Source organism: Etheostoma cragini, chromosome 17, assembly GCF_013103735.1.
Source record: "Etheostoma cragini isolate CJK2018 chromosome 17, CSU_Ecrag_1.0, whole genome shotgun sequence".
Lineage (NCBI taxonomy): Eukaryota > Metazoa > Chordata > Actinopteri > Perciformes > Percidae > Etheostoma > Etheostoma cragini.
In genome coordinates, this window is record NC_048423.1 from 11379692 (window position 1) to 11400959 (window position 21268).

General features: G+C 37.9%; 3 protein-coding genes across 4 annotated transcripts in view; 1 reads left to right on the forward strand and 2 right to left on the reverse strand.

Moving 5' to 3' along the window:
- The first annotated feature begins 1043 nt into the window (after window positions 1-1043).
- si:dkey-228d14.5 (uncharacterized protein LOC796266 homolog) lies at window positions 1044-5987 on the forward strand. The gene is made up of 7 exons (XM_034898588.1): window positions 1044-1500; window positions 2565-2612; window positions 2693-2755; window positions 2848-2915; window positions 2998-3128; window positions 3651-3828; window positions 4563-5987. Exons 1-7 carry the CDS (start codon window positions 1436-1438, stop codon window positions 4754-4756), a joined length of 747 nt encoding a protein of 248 aa, XP_034754479.1. The 5' UTR covers window positions 1044-1435; the 3' UTR covers window positions 4757-5987.
- On the reverse strand, window positions 5743-12771 carry eif4e1c (eukaryotic translation initiation factor 4E family member 1c). 2 transcript variants are annotated; one of them, XM_034898590.1, is made up of 7 exons: window positions 12692-12771; window positions 11401-11486; window positions 8663-8758; window positions 7513-7576; window positions 7276-7389; window positions 7018-7157; window positions 5743-6883 (listed from the first exon to the last, which is right to left on the reverse strand). In XM_034898590.1, the coding sequence occupies exons 1-7, from the start codon at window positions 12707-12709 to the stop codon at window positions 6769-6771; spliced, it is 633 nt and encodes a 210-aa protein (XP_034754481.1). In that variant the 5' UTR covers window positions 12710-12771; the 3' UTR covers window positions 5743-6768. The 2 variants fall into 2 exon arrangements, with proteins under 2 accessions (XP_034754481.1, XP_034754480.1); XM_034898589.1 differs by having other exon boundaries at window positions 12683-12754.
- A 2463-nt stretch (window positions 12772-15234) lies between these two features.
- tet1 (tet methylcytosine dioxygenase 1) overlaps window positions 15235-21268 on the reverse strand; it is a 31216-nt gene continuing 25182 nt past the window's right edge. The window contains exons 5-12 of the mRNA XM_034897809.1: window positions 20783-20876; window positions 20133-20341; window positions 19889-20039; window positions 19551-19640; window positions 19228-19365; window positions 18930-19106; window positions 18642-18786; window positions 15235-18496 (exon numbers count right to left, since the gene is read on the reverse strand). Coding sequence (XP_034753700.1) covers window positions 17442-18496; window positions 18642-18786; window positions 18930-19106; window positions 19228-19365; window positions 19551-19640; window positions 19889-20039; window positions 20133-20341; window positions 20783-20876 — 2059 coding nt within the window. The 3' untranslated portion in view covers window positions 15235-17441. The remainder of the gene's footprint in view (window positions 18497-18641; window positions 18787-18929; window positions 19107-19227; window positions 19366-19550; window positions 19641-19888; window positions 20040-20132; window positions 20342-20782; window positions 20877-21268) is intronic.

Consider the following 21268-nt stretch of genomic DNA (forward strand, 5'->3'; position numbering starts at 1 on the left):
GCTATATCTCAAAGAGAAGTAAGTCTCAAACTTGTGATGTCATTAGGTATAAAGTCTGGAGCTGCTCCATAGACAATGCATGGGAGACTGATTTTATGTACCAACAGAATGTTTTCCCCCCATTTTTTTAATACATTTTTATAAATATATAGATATATATGAGCTTTATTTGACTGCAGTGTTCTCATTTCTGAAACAGAATATATATATTTTTGTGAAACAGAAAATTTAGCCATTTAGGCCAAATCACAATGACGTCACAGAGGCACCAAAATCACTGTAGACAAACGGCAGTATATTTGAGATATGTAAAATAGGCAAACTGTTTATTTCTGTTGTTATTTTCAGCTGTAACTGTAACATTTAAAGACACAAGTGGTGGTACAACCTATTAACGTTTCCCATGTCTTTTAGTCTGTGGCCCAACAGATAAGTTAGATCTCCAACATAATGTTAGCAAAAGTGACATATAAAAGGATCATGCATTTTAAATGTATGGGATGTATGTCGCCGTTAATCTTTATGTACCGGGCAGGGGTTTGCTAGCCGGAAGTTATTGTTAAAATTGTGATTGTGGGTATACTCAGAACATTCCCCTGGGTGCTCCGAAGTGTCATCTAAATTAATTAAATAAATTAAATTACCAATTAATTGTCCACACCAAATTTGACTTTTAGTACAGTTTGGGATTTAGGAGAGAGCTGTACATGTTAACTAATGTTTGGGGGGTGTCCTAGACCATAGAAATAACATGTATGAATTGGGAAAATGGGCATAGTTCCCCTTTAAGGGTACTATCCCAACACGTTTTCTTTATTTTTATTCCTCGACACATTTATTTACATTTACAAAAGAATGTAAGCACATAAGACGTTCCCTGGTTGTTTCTCTCCAAATAACAACACTTAAGACAACACAGCAGTTGTAAAAGGCCAAGTCACATTATTAATTTAAAGTGACAGTTCACACCAAAATTAAATACATATCTTTCTCCGCTTACCTGTAATGCTATTCATCAATCTAGATTGTTTTGGTGTGAGTTGCCGTTGCTGAGAAGTTGTTTGGATTAGAACAAACAATGTGATAGCATCTAGAAGGCCAACCCTGTGTTTCTCAACATTTTTTTCTGACAGGGCAAGGTGGTGCTCCAAAGGTGTGGCACAGAAAGAGACACTCTCCCATAAAAGCAGGGCTGTACTCTGGATGGTGGAAGACTATTGCTAACTGCAACAGTGCAATTGTGTGGTGGAAGAACCTGAACTACACTTACATCATAGGGTTAGGACCATTTGTTCTAGTACAAATCTTGCTCTGTAGGTATAAGGCTGGCTTTTGAGGAATCCCGAAAGAGGTCTACCATTAAGTCATTTGAAGACACCGGGACTTAAGCAATCTCTGTTTTAATTTGTTACTTTGCCTCATTCACCACTAAGACATGGTGCTTTGGATTATTTTCCCCATCTCCCTCTCTCTGGTGTCCTTCATTGGAACATGGACTGTGTAAGTTTATTAGAAATTTAAATTTAATCATTTACACTCTGGTCAAACTATTAGAACATCTGTTTTATGCAACTGCTATTCTACTGCTTCTTTCTGTGTGCTGTCATGCAAATGCCGAGTTTAAATTTTTTTTTCTACCTTGTGAACTTTTTCAGTAAATACCTCTGTTTGTCAATTGTCTAGTGTATAGTTTAAAACTGATCAAGTAACTGTCATTGTTTGTAAGGTTTCACAATAATGTGACACCTGATTAGCACTATTGACAACAACATACTTTATGATTACAGTATCAAGATCCGTGTTTGAACTCTAACGTTATATTCCCGGCTAAGGACATTAAGATTCCAGAACCGGTAGTACTGATATCACTTGGCCTTGAACAGAAAAGGCTGAAATGGTGACACAATAAATTTGGCAGAAGTGCGTGTTGCCGGATTTTATTATAATATTTTAACTCTAAGTATGTGCTATTTCTGAGAAGTGTATATATTTCCTGCTGCCTACACTTGAACACGTTACAAAACAAGAATTTAGAAAAAGTAATCCGGTTTGTCTGTCGCAAGGTGTGTACACCAGACTTTCAAGAAATACCAAGAGACAAAGTTGTTGTTCAAATTGCTCCTTAAACTGAAATATGCACACCTATACTGTAAACCGTATACTGTTTTTCGTTTTCATGTTCATTCATTAATCACTGCAGTTCATGCAGTGATGTTTTTTCTTATTCTTCTTTGTCATCTTCTTTCATTTAGTGTTATTTTTTGCCAACTGCAGGAGCTCATTCTTCAGACTGTAGTTATACATTCTTTCATTGCAATGTCATTAATAATATAAATAGTAAATTGTATAGTGATAGATGAACGCCAAAAATCAGGTGCTGGTAAAAATGTTAGTGGTACAATAAAATCTCCTTTTATTTGGAAAAGGTGGAAGATAATCCTTTATAATTTAGTATTACAAACCTCAATTACACAAAAGCTACCATACAGTAGTATGAAATCAAGAATGTTACAAAGGCCAATTATTAAAATGATGTCATGTTGTGTTTTTTTTTACATTTCCAGATATGGCCTGGCTTTCACCAACAATCATGTGTGCTCTCTCAGTGACTGGTGAGTTGTGTCTCATTAATGCGGATAGTCGATCATCCGGATGTGACAGATTCTCCAGAACCTCATTCATTTGTTTTCAGGGGGAGTGACAACTACTGCATAGGGAATCAGACCACTGGATGTTGCCTTGTTCCCACTATAAGGTGAGAATGCATTTTATTTCACCTTCTACTTAACCTTTCCAATGGAATCAAATAGTGATACATAAGTCATTGAACATATTTCGTGATTCTAGCTCAAGTGGAACTAGTGCACCAGAAAATTCACTTTTTACAGCCACAATCAACTTGGGATCCTTTCTGTGTGAGTTTTACCAGATTAACACCTAACACATTACACAAGATGTGAGTGATATGTGCTTTAACAACTGCAATCTCCTCTTTAGTTCTGCTGTTCAGTATATTCCACCATGCCCACATTTTGGAGAAACACACGTGTCATTCCATGCTGAGCAGGTTTGCACTGGTCTTTGGTGTGGTGGCAGCCTTGGGAGCATTCACAGCTGGAAACTGTAATGTGAGTACTGCACTTCGTGCTGAATGTTTAAATAACTTTAATTAGCAGATTGAAACTGCTATCAGAGGGCCAATATAATCTGTGAGAGAAATTCATCTCACAAAACAGCAAGCTTACTAGACACCGTGTAATGTTAACAATAAAACGGAACAGCTTTGATTTTCACCTGTGCTGAAACAGCAAACAAAGGTGTAACTATTTGTTTTATGTAATGATTAAGAGCACACGCAAAGTTGGCCCACGTTTGTTTTAAAAAAGAAAGAAAAAATGTTTTAATTTAACAGGACTTCCTTTAAGATCAAAATGTATTTTTCGAGGGAGACCAGGCCAAGATAGCACACCCTCACAAGGCTACAAAACTGTAAAATAGAGCTTGTCAAAACAGACAAGGGACAACAGATAGATTATACAATCCATTAATATTCCAGTAGTACACACAGATCAGTACACTCACCCACACATCTATTAATGTTTACAACTATTCATCTGTTGACCCCGGAAACTGCCGACTGCCCTCCACAGCCAGGTTACCTGGCACTCCTTCACTACCTCGGAGCTGCCATCAGTTTTGTGTGCATCTGCTTCTACACTGTCCTGCTCACTGCGCTGACTGGGAAGTGCTTGCTGACAGGATATGAGAAGATTCTCTACCCGCTACGCATTGCCTCCACTGTGGTTCAAACAATTGTCACCATCTGCTGTATCCTTTCATAAGTTATGATGATAGTTGTGCAGTGATGAGTTGTGGCTGGTAAAGAAGGCTGGAGGATAAACCGTATACATGTTAAGGTCCATATGGTGTGTGTGTGTGAGAAACAGGACATTACAGCAATAGATTTCAGCAGTAATGTCTGATTTACACTCTCCAGCTGCACTATATTCCCTTTGTGTCATATTTGGATCCGGTCTGCTGCTGTGTTTACAAAGTGGGACAGGCCAGTGAGGTCATAACCATCTCCATGACAGAAGTAGGTATGAATTAATTGCAATTTTAGCTCCATCAATCTTTAGCATTGTTTTCTGTAAACCTCACATTATTTACATCTAGAAGCTGCACGGTGACACAATATAAGTCCTTTACTGGAGCAGTTTCAGGTTTAAGCTTAAAAGCACAACACACCACTCTGTGCACACCACAGAGTTTGGGGATTGAACCTCTAGGTCCCTAGTTTGAAGTGTGTCAAGTCAAGATTAAATACAGTATCTGTATACACATTAACCTGCAGGGTGTGTGCAAGAACATGACTACTATATTAAAGGATGACAAGAGCTGTCAATCTGTAGCAATTGTATTTTGTGCACTAATGCATTTCCATTGTCTGTCTTACTGTCATGACGTGTTAAGGCTGTTCACCAATGTTTGCACTTAAATGTTCTTACAAGTGACTGGTTACCACTAACAGTTCCATACATCCTTAACTTCAAACCCTTCAGATACTGTTTTGTTCGCCCAGGACGAGTACTTTTACGTTCACTTGTCGGCTATATTTGAGTGGATACTCAGCATTAACCTGGAGCTGTTTGAGCTCAGCTTCGCTGTGGAGTTTTGCTTCTTCTCATCCTTCATGCTTTCAAATCTGTTGACCAAACGTGACGAAGAAAAGCCTTTAATGATGACGATGTCCTGATACGAGGCTGGTAGGGTCCAGCTGAACCACGAAAGCAGCGAGGATGGACTGAGTAAGACATCTGTGGCTGGACCGGAGATAATGAACTAAGTTTTTTTTTTCTTCAATCACTCCGCTGGGATGGTTTTATAGCCATTTATGGTTTAAGACCACTTTTACTTACTGCGGCCTAAAAATGTAATTTTCTTTACTAGGCATTTCTCTTCCCCATCTCTTACTGTATTACTTATTCCTTATTTATTGAAACAAACTTCTTGTACAGCAAATGAACAAAACAGTCGTATTAAGCTTATGCTATGACAACAGAACAATTAACCTGATGTTTCATACTCCTTATTTATGTTAATAATTTTTTGTGTGCAATTTCTGAAATGTTAATATAAGGAACACTAATGAAGACCAAAATTGATGAGAATCTTACAGATTTTAGCTTGACATTGAGGTTCTTTGAGTACTTGTATATAGCTTTGGCACTTAATAAAAAATGACCACTGTACTCACTGAGAAGTCCTTTAATTCTGCGGATACTTAACATTATAGCTCTACCAGAAGTTGGAGAACATTTCAGTACACCCATTCAGAGAGATTTGTCCCTGTGACGTCATAAGATCCGGTTTGACTGGATGACTGAGCGACAGTCAGAAAATATTAGTACAAGGACAACAGCATATCATTCAACAGGTTACTAATCTAGAAGCATTGCGTACAGTGTTACGTACAGTGGTTGTCTAAACTTTTCATCACGTTTTTAAGTGTGGTTAATGGGTGCGAGGACAGCAACTTAAAAGTCCTGAAAAAGTATTTTCCGTTTCCCCGAGTAACGTGAATACAAGAAGGGCTGTGAATTAAATCTCTTGTATCAAAAGTGCTCTATAAAGAAATTATAATTTATTATTATTATGTGCCAAAGTTAGAACAAGTTGTTAGAAGTAATTAACAGGTTTGTAAAACCATAAATGTAATGACAAAACAAGACAACATGGTTCTGGTTTTAATGCAAAGCACTTAACCTTTACTTGAAAGAAGGTAATATACATCCTGGAATTACAGATAAAGATACATTATCAGCAAAATCATTTCACAATGAATATCTTTTCTTTGCATTAAACAAGAGAGGAGTGTGACATTATCTACAGTTTTTGTTAGGAAGAAAACAGTGAAAAGCACATCTAATTCTTTCAGCATCTTTACTTTATGGTAAAAAAATTCATCTATATGCAGTACTCTACATTATTGACCTTAACAAACAGAAGAAAAAAAAGAAATTCTGGAAAAAAAACACATATTTCATGGTTGTCCTTCAACTAAGTAATTCAACTGCAATGCATACATTATAAATAAATGTAAGGGGAAGAAAAAAAAGTTTAAAAAGTTCTACAAGCATTATTCCACAATTCCAGCATGGCTGAAACAATAAATGGCCTCAAATCCAAACCATATACTTTGGAGTGCGACCACAGCTTTTACAAACCTTTAAGATACTTTAGATGTTTCAAGCGGGTGTGTCTGAAAATCCGACTCATGCGTAATACTTGTGGAAAAATCAAGTTAAAATTGCCATTAAAAATTGTTCAGTGGAAGGATAAGATGACTTCCCTATTTAACTGTGAGGTGAGAAACAGTTTGCCCTACTGAGTGAGAACTTAGCATAAGAAAAACGCAAGACTGTATAGTTTTAGTTATTAAGTACTGAAAAAAAAAAAACATTTTTCTTTGCTAAGCTAGGAGAGGCCACTGGTGTTAATCACAGAACTCTTCAACTCCAAAGAAGGAAATGATTTGTGTTATCTCGCTCAACCGGAACCAAATACTCCTTTCTGGCCTCCTCCCTATCCATAACCATCACCCCACTGGTTTCTCAAGACGCGGGAAGCTCCAGTTGGATACACTATAAACAATTTTCTTTTCAATAAAAAGGAAAAGACACTTGACAACTCAAAATTATTATTGTGATGATGTGGTCTGTAATTGTTTAAATCTACAGCAAGTTGAAATGGGGGTGGTGGAGTTTTTCAAACAGAGTACATGTTCTTGGTGGTGGACCCACTCTTGCTGGATGTGTCGTCATGCGACTGGTAGCCAATCAAGGCTTTGACGGGGAGGTTCAGACGCTCTTTATAATTTTGCCTGTGGAAAGAATAGCAGTGAGTACTGTGTGAAGATGAACGCTAACTTGGTATCTCCATCTAGTGGTCAGCTATAGTACTTTCCACCACTTTTGCTTGCATTATTTCCTGTCGACAATGTGACTTTCAACTTACCCTATCGTCATGATGGCTTCCTTGTTTTGGCAGTTGCTCGTCCAGATGGCTATTTTGTCACCTTTTGGTCTGACGTTGACCACAGCTCCACACACATCTTCACTTGCCTCATCAAATGACTCACCGACTAAACACAAGAGCTGCAAATAACACATGACACACAATGAATCATATTGGTTATACATTGTCTCACAAATCCAAACTATTAAGAAGAAATAGGTTTATCTGTGAGCTGCTCCATGAAAACAGTTGTCTTACAGTCTCCATCCAGTAGCGGTCAAGGTCATTGTGTCTCTGTTGCTTATTGAGAGTCATCAGCCATCGACCCCCCAGCTTGTTCCTGTCATCCTCCCACATCGGCTTGATCCCATCCTGACACACAAAGTGAAAATGCTATTAAATGGTAATTAATGGTTTCGCTATTAATTCTACATGCTGCAAACATCTCAATGGTTGAAAAGGGAAACATTTTCTTAAGACTTTTAAAGGCCTTACCTTAAATAAACAGTAATCGCAGCCAAAGCCAAGTTTGCTTGGTTGCTGTATGTGGTTGTATAGTCTGTAAGAAACACAGTAGTATTGGAAGTACATTATTCCAATATTTTGACTACAGTGACAATATGAGCTTCATCAGACATAGTTCAGATTTATTGGTTCAGAGAAGAATTGATTAAATAGTGATGAAAAGCTACATGGCGAGCCCCATTCACACAAGCACTTAAAGGGACAATTCTGCGAATTTAAACCGTATCTCTATTCATCTGAATGAGGGATATGGTGTGAAAAATGTCAGCGGTCCTTTAAATGTTCTGTGTCTCAGCTAGACGCAGTGGCAAAATTTGCTCCACTTCAGGACACCAGTACATCACTGGGGTCTAGAAGAATTACAGGCTACATTAGCTTTGGTAGCTGGGTACACACTACCGTCCACTAACCTCTATTGTATTACAAACTAGGGGAGCCGGCATATTTTCAGATCCAACTGTGAATTAATATGTATTAAAAAAAACAAAAAACAGATGCTGATTGTTAAACTTAAATTTAAAGGTGTATGGTTTCTTCTCATTTAGTGAGTTTAATTTCACTAAAAAAAAGCTAAGAGAGTTTAGCGCTGCTCGCACAACGCATCATGTAAATGTAGGCACAGCTGCCATGGCTCCACAAGCAGGAGAACTCACTCTCATTCAACATATCACACACTGAGAAATGCATTTCTTTAATGGACATCTAGAGTAAAGGTGCCAAATTTTCCCTTTAAACCTGTACATTTCCTTGTGTTTGCATGTCATATGTATGTGAAAAGGTAATGGCAACATTTAAGAAACTTTTATTACAGATGCACATAAAATGAGTGCAAAAATAAAATAAAAATGTAAGCATAAACAAAGGTGTTGTATCCTCAAGTTGCCTGCATGTTAATTTAATTTTACCACTTATTCAGCAATCTGTGCCCCCATCTGCGTCAGAAATAATTGAATGACCGGCTAATTTCTTTAAATCTGCATAAAAAGATGTGTTTGGCTTCAAGAAATCCCTTCTTATCTTCACGTGTATCACTGAGTAAAACACTTGTTTTTCGATATGCTATTGTTCTGAGGTTTATAAACTGATAAAAACAATTACAGGATTAGTAGAGAAAACTTACGCCCAAAAGTCTTCCACTGTGTCAAACTTGGAAATGAGACGCAAGTTCTCTGTCCAGCTTTTGCTCTTGTCGTTTTTGAAATACCACAGGGCCCATCTGAGAGAAAACAAAACAAAATCAAAACACTCAAGCAAGTAAAAAGGACTGTAGGGAAATTATTAAGTACAATCTCTCACCCCAAAATTTAGCCCCAGGACTGCCGCACACTGGATGTTTTTCCCTTTTCACACCATTTTTGTAAACCTCAGAAATGATTGTGCGTGAAAATCCCAGTTCCTGAGCAGATTGTGAAATACTGGCCCATCTGTCACCAACAACCATGCCACGCTAAACTTTTCCATTCTGACATTCAGTTTGGAGTTCAGGAGATTGTCTTGACCAGGACCACACCCCTAAATGCATTGAAGCAACTGCCATGTGATTGGTTGATTAGATAATAACAGGTGTTCCTAATAATCCTTTAGGTGAGTGTATATTGCAGGGGACAAAATAACGCAATATCAGTTTTTTCCCAATATCGTGCTGGCCTAGTGAGTGCTATTGTATAAAAACAAAATAAAGTCTTAACACAGATATGCACCCTATTTCACAACAGAACACAGCAGCTTGTTGCAAAAGCATGCATATACATCAAAAGAACAGAGAAAGCTGGCCATCATCAGTACTACAAGTGCAGCCTTTGTTTGTGAAAGCCGCTATTATTCTTTCATCTATTCCCAGGAGGGATGGGGTTAGCAGGGGAGGGATGAGGGCGATGAGAGGACATTAGCTGAACCCTGTGCCCTCCACCGCCCCCAACAGCAACAGTAACCAACCACACCCATGTGCCATAAACACAGATGTTAATTCACTGAACGAAGACCAATCACAGCATTAAGTTGTACTCCTGTCATGTAGAAACTCCACTGGCACACATTATTACACAAGGGTGGTGGAGGGACTAGACAGCATACAGGCGTGACTCTCCTGGTAAACCCAGGTGACAACACAATTACTTTATCCGCCTAGTTGTGGCATTTAAACAAACATGGCAGACCTTCGGTCAAGTCAGTGATGATTTATCATGGGCACTGATCCTCATGTCACTCAATTCTCACTTTTGAGACCCGGACCAATTATAAAAAGTCTTTAAAATCCTAATTTATTCAACCGTTTTCTCAGGCGTGGGTGGTGGATTGTATTGCCAAACACAGGTGTAGCTATCGTGGCTAACTGTGCTTTTGTTTTGACATAAAGGCACCACAAATGGAGAGACAGAGAATCCACAGTGGCTCAGAGTGGCCGTTACTGTATGTCAACATTTAATGAATGAGGAGGTTGTGATGTGGTATTAGACTGCAATAGTTTTTTAGATAGGTGTACTTAATACACTGGAAACAGTATTGTAGTATTGGCTTATATTTGTATATAATATATAACGGGTCTCAAATCCTTATAGTGAAGAACAGTTGTGAGAAAAGATGGAAGCGACAACATCTAGCCCTCTAAATGAGCCATTTATCATTGACTGTTAGAGTGGAAGCATCCAAATACCTGACCACAGTTCCAATCAAATTTGAGCGCCTAAAACCAGAACAGCTACAGCAGCATATGTGGACAACCTTGACCTTTAGAAGCTGTGCTATACAAGCAGAATGGCCTAGACGTGACTTACGAAAAGAACTATTCAGCATTTACTAAACCAACTGTACAATGCTCCTGAATAGCTTGTTACCTTCACAGAACTACGATAACATGTCTAAAAGGACAATAGTGAACAACAATTGCAACACTGACCTAAAAACTACCTCCACTTACATATCATTTACATGTAAATTTGCTACCGTGATGTTCTTGTGACTTTTCTTTGCTTTGGCATTCTTCAACAAAACAGAAATATCCACCATTTGACAAAAAAACAAATTTCTCCAAATCGTTTTTCTAAACATGTGATGGTTTCAAAACATCAACACAAAATACCAGTTTACAAGTCAGTCACTGTGAAGAAAAACTTTGAATACTTTCTGTACCCAGCTGGTATCGAAACCAGAAGTACCCAAACATTGTTGGTAGTAAGTCTAAGTAACTCAAGTTAAAATTCAAGGACAGTTTTACATTTTTAAGGATTGAAAAATTTGTAATTGACCATTTGCTCTTCAGTGCAAAAGAGATTATATGCAACTTCTCCAAACCTCTCAAATGTGTAGTTAATATGTACTGCAATAAAAAGACTATTGACCTTTTTCTAAAAAAGGGGACAACAAACAGTACTAATAATTCAGTTTTACTGCCTTTGACGTTATACAGAAGATACACCGTTTAGACTGAAGAGCCCTCCTCCATGTTGTGTTATATTTTTAGTTTCCTTCTAGTAATTAGCCTTTGTCACATTATTTCTGTTATGTTGTGACTTTATGTGTATATATATATATATATATATATATATATATATATATATATATATATATATATATATATATACACACACACTGTATATATCTCAAAACCCCCATTTCGGGTCCTATTTAACAGCAGTAGACCATACGTTATTGAGCACATGGCTTACAGTGTTTGTTGCAAAATGTCAACACTTTTCATTAATGTCAAAGTTTTGAGTACACACAAATGCTGTTTAACTGACACATTCTGTATTACAATAGGTGTCTAAATCTCAACTAATATCAGAATACAGCAGTCTTTGAGTACAAGTACTTTCTGTTGAAATATCCTGTCAAACACAGCAGCTGTTTTATTCTCACCTGTTTTGCAAGGGGTGCTTGATATATTGCTCAGGATTTGCAACGACTTGGCTTTCAGTTGGTGGTTCTACAGTTTCGGGTGCCTTCTGCAGGGACACACACAAACACATATCTTGAAATACAAACGACAATTATTAATTTATATATATATATATATGTCAGCCTGTGTGTTCAGAAATGCCTCTGATACTGCCTAAAACGCTGGTATTGGTGAGTATGTGAGTCTATGCACCGATCGATACCATGTAATTTAGTCCTGAAAATGATATTACAATAAATTAGTTTAATCTTTTCCATTATAACTATCAAACTGGATAATAAAATAAAGTTCTATGACATTCCTTCTCTGTATGTATTTCATGGTTTAACCTAAACCAGAGCATACAACAAGGATAGCAATTTTATTTATTTATTCACAAGGGCTAAGTAGTATACAGCTGTTAAAATATGGGGTTTTGGTTGATTCGAACGTTCATGTATCGGTATCTAAAAGTAAATAATCGTTTTTACAACATCTCTATGTCCATTATCAAAATCACCTACCTGATAGTCGGCTATCACATAAACACTATAGTAGATTGTTTTGAGGGACCATAACTAGCACACACACTATTAAATGTTATGAAGCAAAGTTACACTGCAATACGATCGACATGTAGGTTAATGTTAAGTGTTAATTTTAAAGTAATGTTAATTAATTGTAGTGTTAATTATTTTACAGGTGTTTGCAGCTCTACAGCGTCAAAGAATTATAACAATTACACGTTAACAGCTCTCAAAAAACAGCTATCATTTGGTTGGTAAAAAAACGTTAATAATAAATTGTTAAAATACAAGCTAACGCTACAATTAGGTAAGTTGACATCGCTAGCACTAGTTTTAGCAGACATGCTAAGCTAACTACGAGCTAGCTAGATACACACGTGTCAAGATTGTCAAACACTTAATTAATATTAACATCGTATGAGCATTTAAAAGGTGCCAATAGTTAATTATGACCCCCAGGATGTTAACTAATATCGAAGTAGATTAAAACAAATCATTGAATGGAGTTTGAATGAACGACGTGCAGTGAGTCCCTCCCTTGCCTTTTATCCATCACATTGCTGTGCATGCTAACTGCTAACTGTAGTCCACATTAGTGAGACGAAACACAATCATTTCCCAAATATTGGAGATACCGTTACAAGGAAGAAGGATTGTATAACAAAGTCGCAAGATACAGTTAAGATTTAGCTAGTCTTTCCATGAATATTAGTCGATTTATTTCACCATCTCTTATCTCTCTTACCGGCTCGGATGTCGCCATCTTGACAGTAGAAATGTTCTGCCTGTTCAGCGCTTCTGCGTCACACTCCAGCCACTCACACACCTACGGAAGCCACCGAAGTCCAGTTTACTAAAGTAAGGACACAATCAAATTCAATAGTTTAGATGTTGATATGTCAAATATAAGTGTAATAGGTATGAAAGCCCATTTTTGCCAAGGTGATGACAAAATAATAGTCATGAATATATATTATAAAAGTCATTAAATGAGTAAGTAGGCTATTTCAAAAATAGTGAGAACATTTCTCAAAAAAAAAAGATCAGCATCTCAAAATAATGACTATGTTTTGAGTAAACTTCTATTTTTTTTCAAAATAATTCACATTATTTTGAGATACTTAGTCGTTATTTCCGGAAAGCTTCTGATTATTTTGAGATGCTAAGTCATTATTTTCAGAAAATCTCAAATTATTTGGAGATATTATCTCAACATTATGTCATTATTTTTAGAAATTAAGTCACTACTTTGAAGGAACTAGTCATTATTTTTTGACTTAGAGGATCTTTTTTTTCATCACATTGGCAGAAATGGGCATGAATAGATAATGTTGATTCAGGTAGAATTAAAACAAAAATGTATTACGGACATGGTCTCCCAGTTTTCTGTCTGACAGTTTTGTTTTGGGCTCTTACAAACCCACCACTTTACTTTGTAAAAGAGGCCCAAGATGTATATGAGGTGTCTGTATATGAACCTCCTTACTGCACATATTTATGCAAACAAATGTATTTTATGATAAATCCTCGCATGGTACTGGTTGTTTTATTCGGGGGGAAGAGATGAAGTGCATGTACCGGGGTCCTTTCCAAATATTTCGGTATTTATATTTCAGGCATTTAAGCAGGACACGTAGCTCCACCGAGAAGCTGTGGTATATGTGTAGAAGATCTCATTTGAATAAGAGAAACATAGTGTTTCATTTGTGAAAGAGTGACAAGTTTGATGGACGCCTGAGCTGTTTTTTGTCGACAGACTAACCCATCCTTGTGTAATGTCAATTCAAAGCTAGTGTGACAGTACATCTGATTGATGATGTACATGTGATTTCTGATTTGCCTGAATCCTTACTATGAATTTTTTGTTTCTCTAGTAGTCCATACATTATTGACCTTTCAACGAATTAATCGTGAAGAGTAAGGTTACATAACTCTGTTTAAATTCTTCACAGATTGCATTCATGGTGTAATTACTTCAACGCAATCACTCCAAGTGGAGCTAAATTCAATTTCACTGTGTCATTCACTACCAATTCCTTATAGTTCACTATATAAGGAGCTGTAAATGACATTTTAGACAGTTATTAATTGTTGTTATTTAGCAGTAAACTAAATCACCTTTACCAGTTGCAACATTAAATTTATTAACACATTGTTGCATCAATATTTATAATCCATTACGTATTTTTAGATGGTAATACTTATCTACTTATGCACCAACATTTTGATGGCATTAGTTTTACTTGTAATAACGAGTGTGTTTACAATGTGGTACAACTATTGTTATTTAAGTAAAAGATCTGAGTACTTCTCGCACCGCTGCTTTTATTAAGTCACAGCGAGCTGCCCTACTCAGTCTTTAAGGCCATAGCGATGCCTGAACCCGTGTTATCTAAAGTAAAAAAAAACAATTCCATTCCCTCCCATATTCAAATCTTACATGTGGAAATAGAGAGTATCACAAAAGGCATTGGCGGAGAGACGGTTGGATTGGTCCATCCCTGCTTAACAATTCTTGTCCAACTACAATGGTGTAAATAGACAGAATTGTAAAAATGTCTTTTAAAAAGAAAACTGATTGATTCAGTGTAATACATTGACTTGAGCTCGACATTCATTTTAATTATTCAATTTAACCTACTTAAAAAAATAATATTGCAAACACTTTTCTTCCACTTATATGTTTATGTTCTTTTGTGTCTTTTTGAATTGTTGTAAGATTGATAAAGGCCAGTGCATTGATAAATAAAGCAGAACTCAGCACTTATTTCAAAATATGCTTGAGTTATGTTACAAAGGTTACATTTATGATTCACATTTTCTTTAAATTTCACTAAACTCCTGAAGCACTCTTGTGTTTGTTGAAGTTAATAAAGTATTAACTCAGTCAGCAGCAGTAAATGATTTTCTTATATAGTCAATGTCATATGAGAAGAGAAAAGAAACATGAATCATATTACCAGTTCTGGCAACAAAGTGTACAAAAACAAGTAGTGACTTATCCCCAGACAGAAATAAAGAGGACTCTAAGTAACTTAACTGGAATTCCACAGTGAGTCACACAGTATGTGAGTGTGGGAAATTTAGAGAGGAAATAGATGTTTTTTTGTTTTTTTTCAAATTATTATTAAAAGTAACTCATTAAATGTGTTCTGTGTGTTTAGAAAATAATTGCTTTAAAAAACCTTGCATATAATTGAACAGTTAACTGTTCAAGGTTGTGTCTTCATTTTCATTAAACGCATACGCACGCACACACACAACAAATCAGGACAAAGGAAATATTGATCAAGTCCAAAATATAAATATGACTTTATTTCACAATCCAAAAAAGAGATCAGACTTCCATATAAGGAAAGCTAAATTTAGTCTCTTCTCAAGTCTAAACTGGATATACTTTGAGCAACGTACAGTAATTCAGTTTCAAAATAAGCAAGATCATCTTTGTCTAAACACCATTAACAGTACAGTAAAAACAAAAAGGTTCACTTACATATTTACACATTTTCTACTAATAAAAGTTTTTATTCAGATTTTTCAATGCTGGTGCTAGTTGTTAGTTCCTCGTTGATACAAAGACTTTCATGGTGGACTGAGAACGTGCCCCACAGTAAATCAAAAGAAACTTTACAACTATAACTTTGTCATGTTGTGTTAAAACATGTTAAATCTGTGATTTAAAAACAGTTTACATTCATTTTATTTTGTGTGTATGATGACATTTTTGCAGTTTGGTTATCTGTGGAAGACATTTGAACTCTAAATGGACATCTGCACAATACGTTTCTTTTTACTTGAAAAACATCATGATCAATAATAGACATACCAACGTATTTCAGTCTGTCAACCAGTAATCATCCAGAAAAATTATAAAACTACCAAGGTATTGATTCATATACCAGATCAGTGTGTGCTGAGTTTTATAAAAAGCACCATGCCATCACTGTACAGTATATAACCAGGTCAAGTCAATGCAAGTATTTTGACATCTTTTGCTATTAGCACCAAAAGGAAACATTATACCACCAGTGTTAGTGTGAATATCAGTGAAAGGTCTTTTATCGGTTGTGCCGAAATGTCATTGATGAGTTCTTAAAATGTGGAGCTTCTCATTCATGTGTAATACAAAATAAAGATCATGATTTACCAAGAGTTAACATCAACCCTAGACCCTGTAAAACTAATCCGTAAACGCTCTTCACAAGGGTCGAGCACCCAAAAACGTCTTGGGCAATTGTCTGACTGGGATCTAATGTTTGAGTGGTTGACCAACAAAAGCACAGAAGAGGGAAAAAAAAGAAACAGTTTGATTATTCGGAATCAGCTGACAAAGTTTTGTTTTCAAATTCAGAGAATGGACATTAAATCTAGTAATATTCTGTTGACATACTGTATCTGACACTTCTTTGTCTCATTAGCACCATCAAAATGTACAGTACGTTTTTGAAATCCTATAGTCACGCTTGTGCCCTGTGAAAGATTTTTTTATAAATTTCTTTTTTCAAAAGATGAACTAAGTTTAGAGCCATCAATTCAAAGCACTTCATTGTTGCAGCATTTCACAATTCCTCATTGTGCTAAGTTTTGATTTGCATTAGATATGTATGCCATTTTCAATCAAATGGATGAAAGTCAAATACTGTAAAAAATAAAACCAGGTTCATGCCAGACTGTCATATATATCTATATCTGTACATACATATTCAGGCCTGTGGATTGGGACCTCTTTCAAGTTAGGTTTAGGGAAATAAAAAAGTGCTTCTTAATATGCCATACATATCTGTGGATAAAAGACAAACCAACCAGACAAAAATCCAAAGATTAACAAAACAACAAACTGAAGAAGTAGATTTCTTTCACTGACTGCCAACAGAAGTCAGAGGCAGCAGAAGGAAAAGCACAATGCTACAAGTGACAATCTATAGTAAATATATGCACAATATTAGTCTTATTTTATACATTATGTGATGTAATAAGTTTAACAGAGGTTACTGTGAGAATGGCACCAATGTAAAAGCCAATCAGTCATCTTATAAAAAGCAAACTATTGGCTGAAATAAAGAGCATAGTCCTACTGTTCAACATACATTTTGATTCTCAACACATAATGCAGGCTATCATAGAAATCTTGCAGTAAACAGGCTTACACCAGGAATTAAATAGAAATTGAAACGATCAGAATAAATAATCAATGCTTTTTTGTTATTAATCATGTATATAAAACCAGTTTAAAAATCTTTAAAATGCTTCAAAGCACCATCTCTCTACAATAAAAACACAGAAACTCACAGTTAAAAAGCCAACAAACTTTGGTCTTCATCATCTCTTTAAAGGCAGAGATGAAGAAGGACAAAGTCAACAAACAGATACTAGAAAAGCACAATGAAAACGACGTAAAAATAAGAGTCGCAGTATGAAGTTGATTGAGGTAAGGCAGAAGTACAGGATGTAGGAGTTTTCTGTGTGTGTGTGTGTGTTTGTGTAAAACATGTTGACTAAGTCCAGCGATTGTAAGGGCCCGTCACTTGGGTAAGAGCATAAGGGGACACGGTGATGACGCCATCCCTCGGAAGAGTCCACGCTAGCCGTGTGGGGACGCTCATCTTCTTCCTGGTCTCCTCTGCCTCCTCCCCTGTTTCCTCCTCAAGTTCCACACCTCCAGTTCCGGTGCCATTCTTCTCAACACATTTGCTCAGGCAGTCCTCCATCCTTAACCTTTCTGCCTCCTCCTCCCGTTCCCGTTCCCGCTTGGCAATTTTGGCGTCCCACATGGCCATCCCGTGGCCCGGTTCATTTAGAGACTTGTGCTGGTAGAAGACCAGGGAGATGCGGGTGGGGTGGTTGCGGTTTGGTCTGAGGATAGGGGTGGTGGCGTGAAGCTCCCGCCGTGCACACTCTATCAGGATGGAGCCGTGTGACGGTGCCACGGCGACTCCGCCTATATCATGGTCCAGGAAGTTGTGCTCGCTGTCTGACCACACCTCTTCCTGCTTAACTTCCTCAGGTTCACGTGTGGGAGCTTGTGGGGGAATGGGGAGAGTTGAGAGCGGAGGGAGACCATGACCTCTGACCTCTGCTGCAACATCTCCTGCAGCCCCGTGGAGTCCATTGAGTCTGCTAAAGAGGCCCTCAGAGGCAGGCCTGGAGGAAAAGGAGGAGGGCGGAGGAGCACTCCCACTGGGGGAGGGTCTGTGTAGAGGAGAGCAGTGCACCGCATTGGGCTCAGATTTTAAAGTATGGGAGTAGTCACTAAGAGCATTATGTGGAGTTATACAAACACTCTGGTCACCAGACGCTCTAGAATAACCATTCACAGTCTCACTTACTGTCTTATAATTAAGGGCTGAGCCATTATGTCCAAACTGCAAGCCAGGCAGGCCATGGTAGTTGGGGGAGATGACCTCCTTCTGTGGGGGGACCCCTGCACCCAGAGTGGGGTAGCTGCTGGTGCTCTGGTTGTAAGTGCTGGGTTGATTGCTCTCTGGGAGGTACCTTCCAACGCTGGCGGGTCTGGGTGGTAGTCTGTGTGAGCTGTAGAAGCCCTGTGGATCTGGTTTAGACATAGAAAATATGCGTATATACATATACTGTACACATAACACTGATGTAATCATCAAAAAAATATTTCTACCTTCCGACCTCAACATTTAACTTTTTAAAACAGATTAACATGAGTAGAGACTTGGATTTACTACCTTTGTTGGGGGTTTCGCTTTTTACTTTCCCAGGAGTGAGAGGAGTCAGGCCGAGCTTCTTCTCCATTTTCTCTGCTTGGGCCCTCAGACGAGCTTCTTGCCTAATCTTACGGGCTGATTTCACTGGCTCAGCCAGTAGACGCACCTGATGAATACAACGAATCAATGATTTAAAACACGAGACAACAAACAACAAAGGACTCAATCCACTGACGTTGATAATAATAAATAACACTTATGATAAACATAACAATAATAAATAGCAAGGCTGCTCAACTGTTCACTTACCTCTCGAGGAAAGGCAGACAAAACTTGCAAAGCACCACTTTGGATCTTGGCCCACTGGCCCTCAACTTGACCAAACTCATCCCTGTCAGAGATCTTGTAAAGTGGCAGAACATGGAGCTGCTCATCTTCTGGTATGTTACGCACTGCACGGTTATCTTCCTTGGTTAAAGTGCACACCTAAAAAATGACATTAACAAAAGGCAAGTTGTTCAACCAAACAGTACCAATCAATACTATAAGGATGTAGACACATGTTATAGAAGTAGATAGTATGGTGTCACACTTGTTGCTTGCTTACCACAGTGCTGCCATTATTCATGTTGTGAGTGTCCTTGTGAGCGTGGGCACAGAAATCCACACAGGCTGTTACCCCAGAAAAAGGACGTCCCTCCCTCCCACCCAGCCGGCAGTCTCTCCCTGCCGCCTCATTTTCCACCTATGAAAGGCGAAAGGATAGAGGAGTTTTTGGTTTAGGGTGAAGATGGTAAAAAATTAAAAGCAAGTTGTTTGAGAAAAAAACGAAGAAATTAAAATCACTACTATTGGAATTCTATTAAGTAGTAGCCTAAGAAAGCTCGGGATCATCAGAGGTACGTGTGGCAGCTGTGTAATGTTTCATACCTGGTTTTGGAAGGCCTCAGGAGCCAATCTTTTGTAGAGTGGTGCGAGGTCACTGGCGAGACTGTGAAGGTTGTTCTCTATCTTCTCCTCCTAATGGTAATAGACAGATTTACAAGTTTTGTGGTGAATAACAGTTCAAATACAGGTTTATTTGTCATAGCCAATATAAGCCACTAAAAGGCAAATGTTTGGCAAAAATCGGCCTTTTTCTCAGATAAAATGCAGAGAAAGAACAACAAAATATCCTCTTATATCCCTATAACAACAGGTAAAACAGCTAAGAGAAATTATAATAGAGGATTTCTTCTAGGATTTTTGGAAGATGACCACTTCCTCACCTCCTCCCGGTAGTCTCCAAGCAGGCGAAACTTGCGCGGCACTTTGCTGCGTGCAAACTTACAGCCATTGAAGTACATACTCCAGGAGCAGCCAAAGGAAAATGAAGCTCCGCAGGTGTCTGGGTCCAAACCCTGGCATGCACATGTACGACTGTGGAAACGGAGTGGTGGGAGGAAGATAAAAAATCGAACAAAAATTGGGAAGAAATAGTGTTATTGCGAAACAAAGGAAAAGGATACTCACTCTTCATTGAGGGCACAGCGGCGGCTGGTGGGGGAGCCATATTTAAAGAGGGTCTGTGTTAGATCCTGGTAGAGATTGTCCGCCACTGGCCGGGGGATTCCCTCCCACGCCAGGATGAGGATCACCAGCACGGCAGTGTCACAGTAGTGCCCTGGCCTCTGGCGGACCAAACACAACAGCTTCTCCTGTTCACTGTTCCGCCGGATCACCTGTCAGATGAGTGTCACACAAAAAAAACATGTAGATGAATGACAAAACTGTAACAGAAAATTAACAAATATATATATATTTTTTAAATTTCGCAAAATTATGCAACCCTATGGTTTAATGGGTTCGAAGCACTGCCATAGACCTACCAAACCACAATATTGGGTTTTAAGAGAATAGTTTAAAGATGGTCATGTTTACGTGTAAGTCTCAACATGTTTACTATATGTTTAGGGATGAAGGTGGAAATTATTATATTTAGGTTATGGTTGAATGGTTGGGGGAAGGAAAGGGTTTGTTGTGGTTGTGGTAAGGGTAGGAATCTGGGAGTGACTTCCGCCTCTCCCCCTTATTATACTATGGTGGGATCCACAAGAACTACTTCAATACAGACATATTTAGGACATTTAGGTAACTACCATAGAGAAACACCAGCCACCTACCCATTTAGCTATTGGACACCCCTGGGAGCTCTTTCCTTCTTTCCCAGTGTAAACAACAACTTCCACCCTTACTGCATTTCCTTTGGTACCGTATCTGTAACACACATACGTTTATGCTATTGACCACAGAGCACATATCACTGACAACACATATTAAACAACATTACATTGCTACCCATACCTTAGGGCAATTGACAATACATAAATCCAATCTATAAAATGCACAGACTGTAGAGATCTGTAAATATACTCCAGTGCACAGCACATTAACCCACCCTGTTTAGTACAAAATAAGTACCCAAATTGCTTTGATTAAAAAATCATTTGTCATTAAATAGAATTACAAAGAAAAAATCCTCGTATGTGTTCTCATACCTGGCAATAAAGCTGATTCTGATTCTGATTGTTTCAGTTAAGTGTGGTTGTCAGATGGACTGTGATGGACCTTAAGATGTTTTAAACACATCTTGGTTTAAGGGCCCCTTG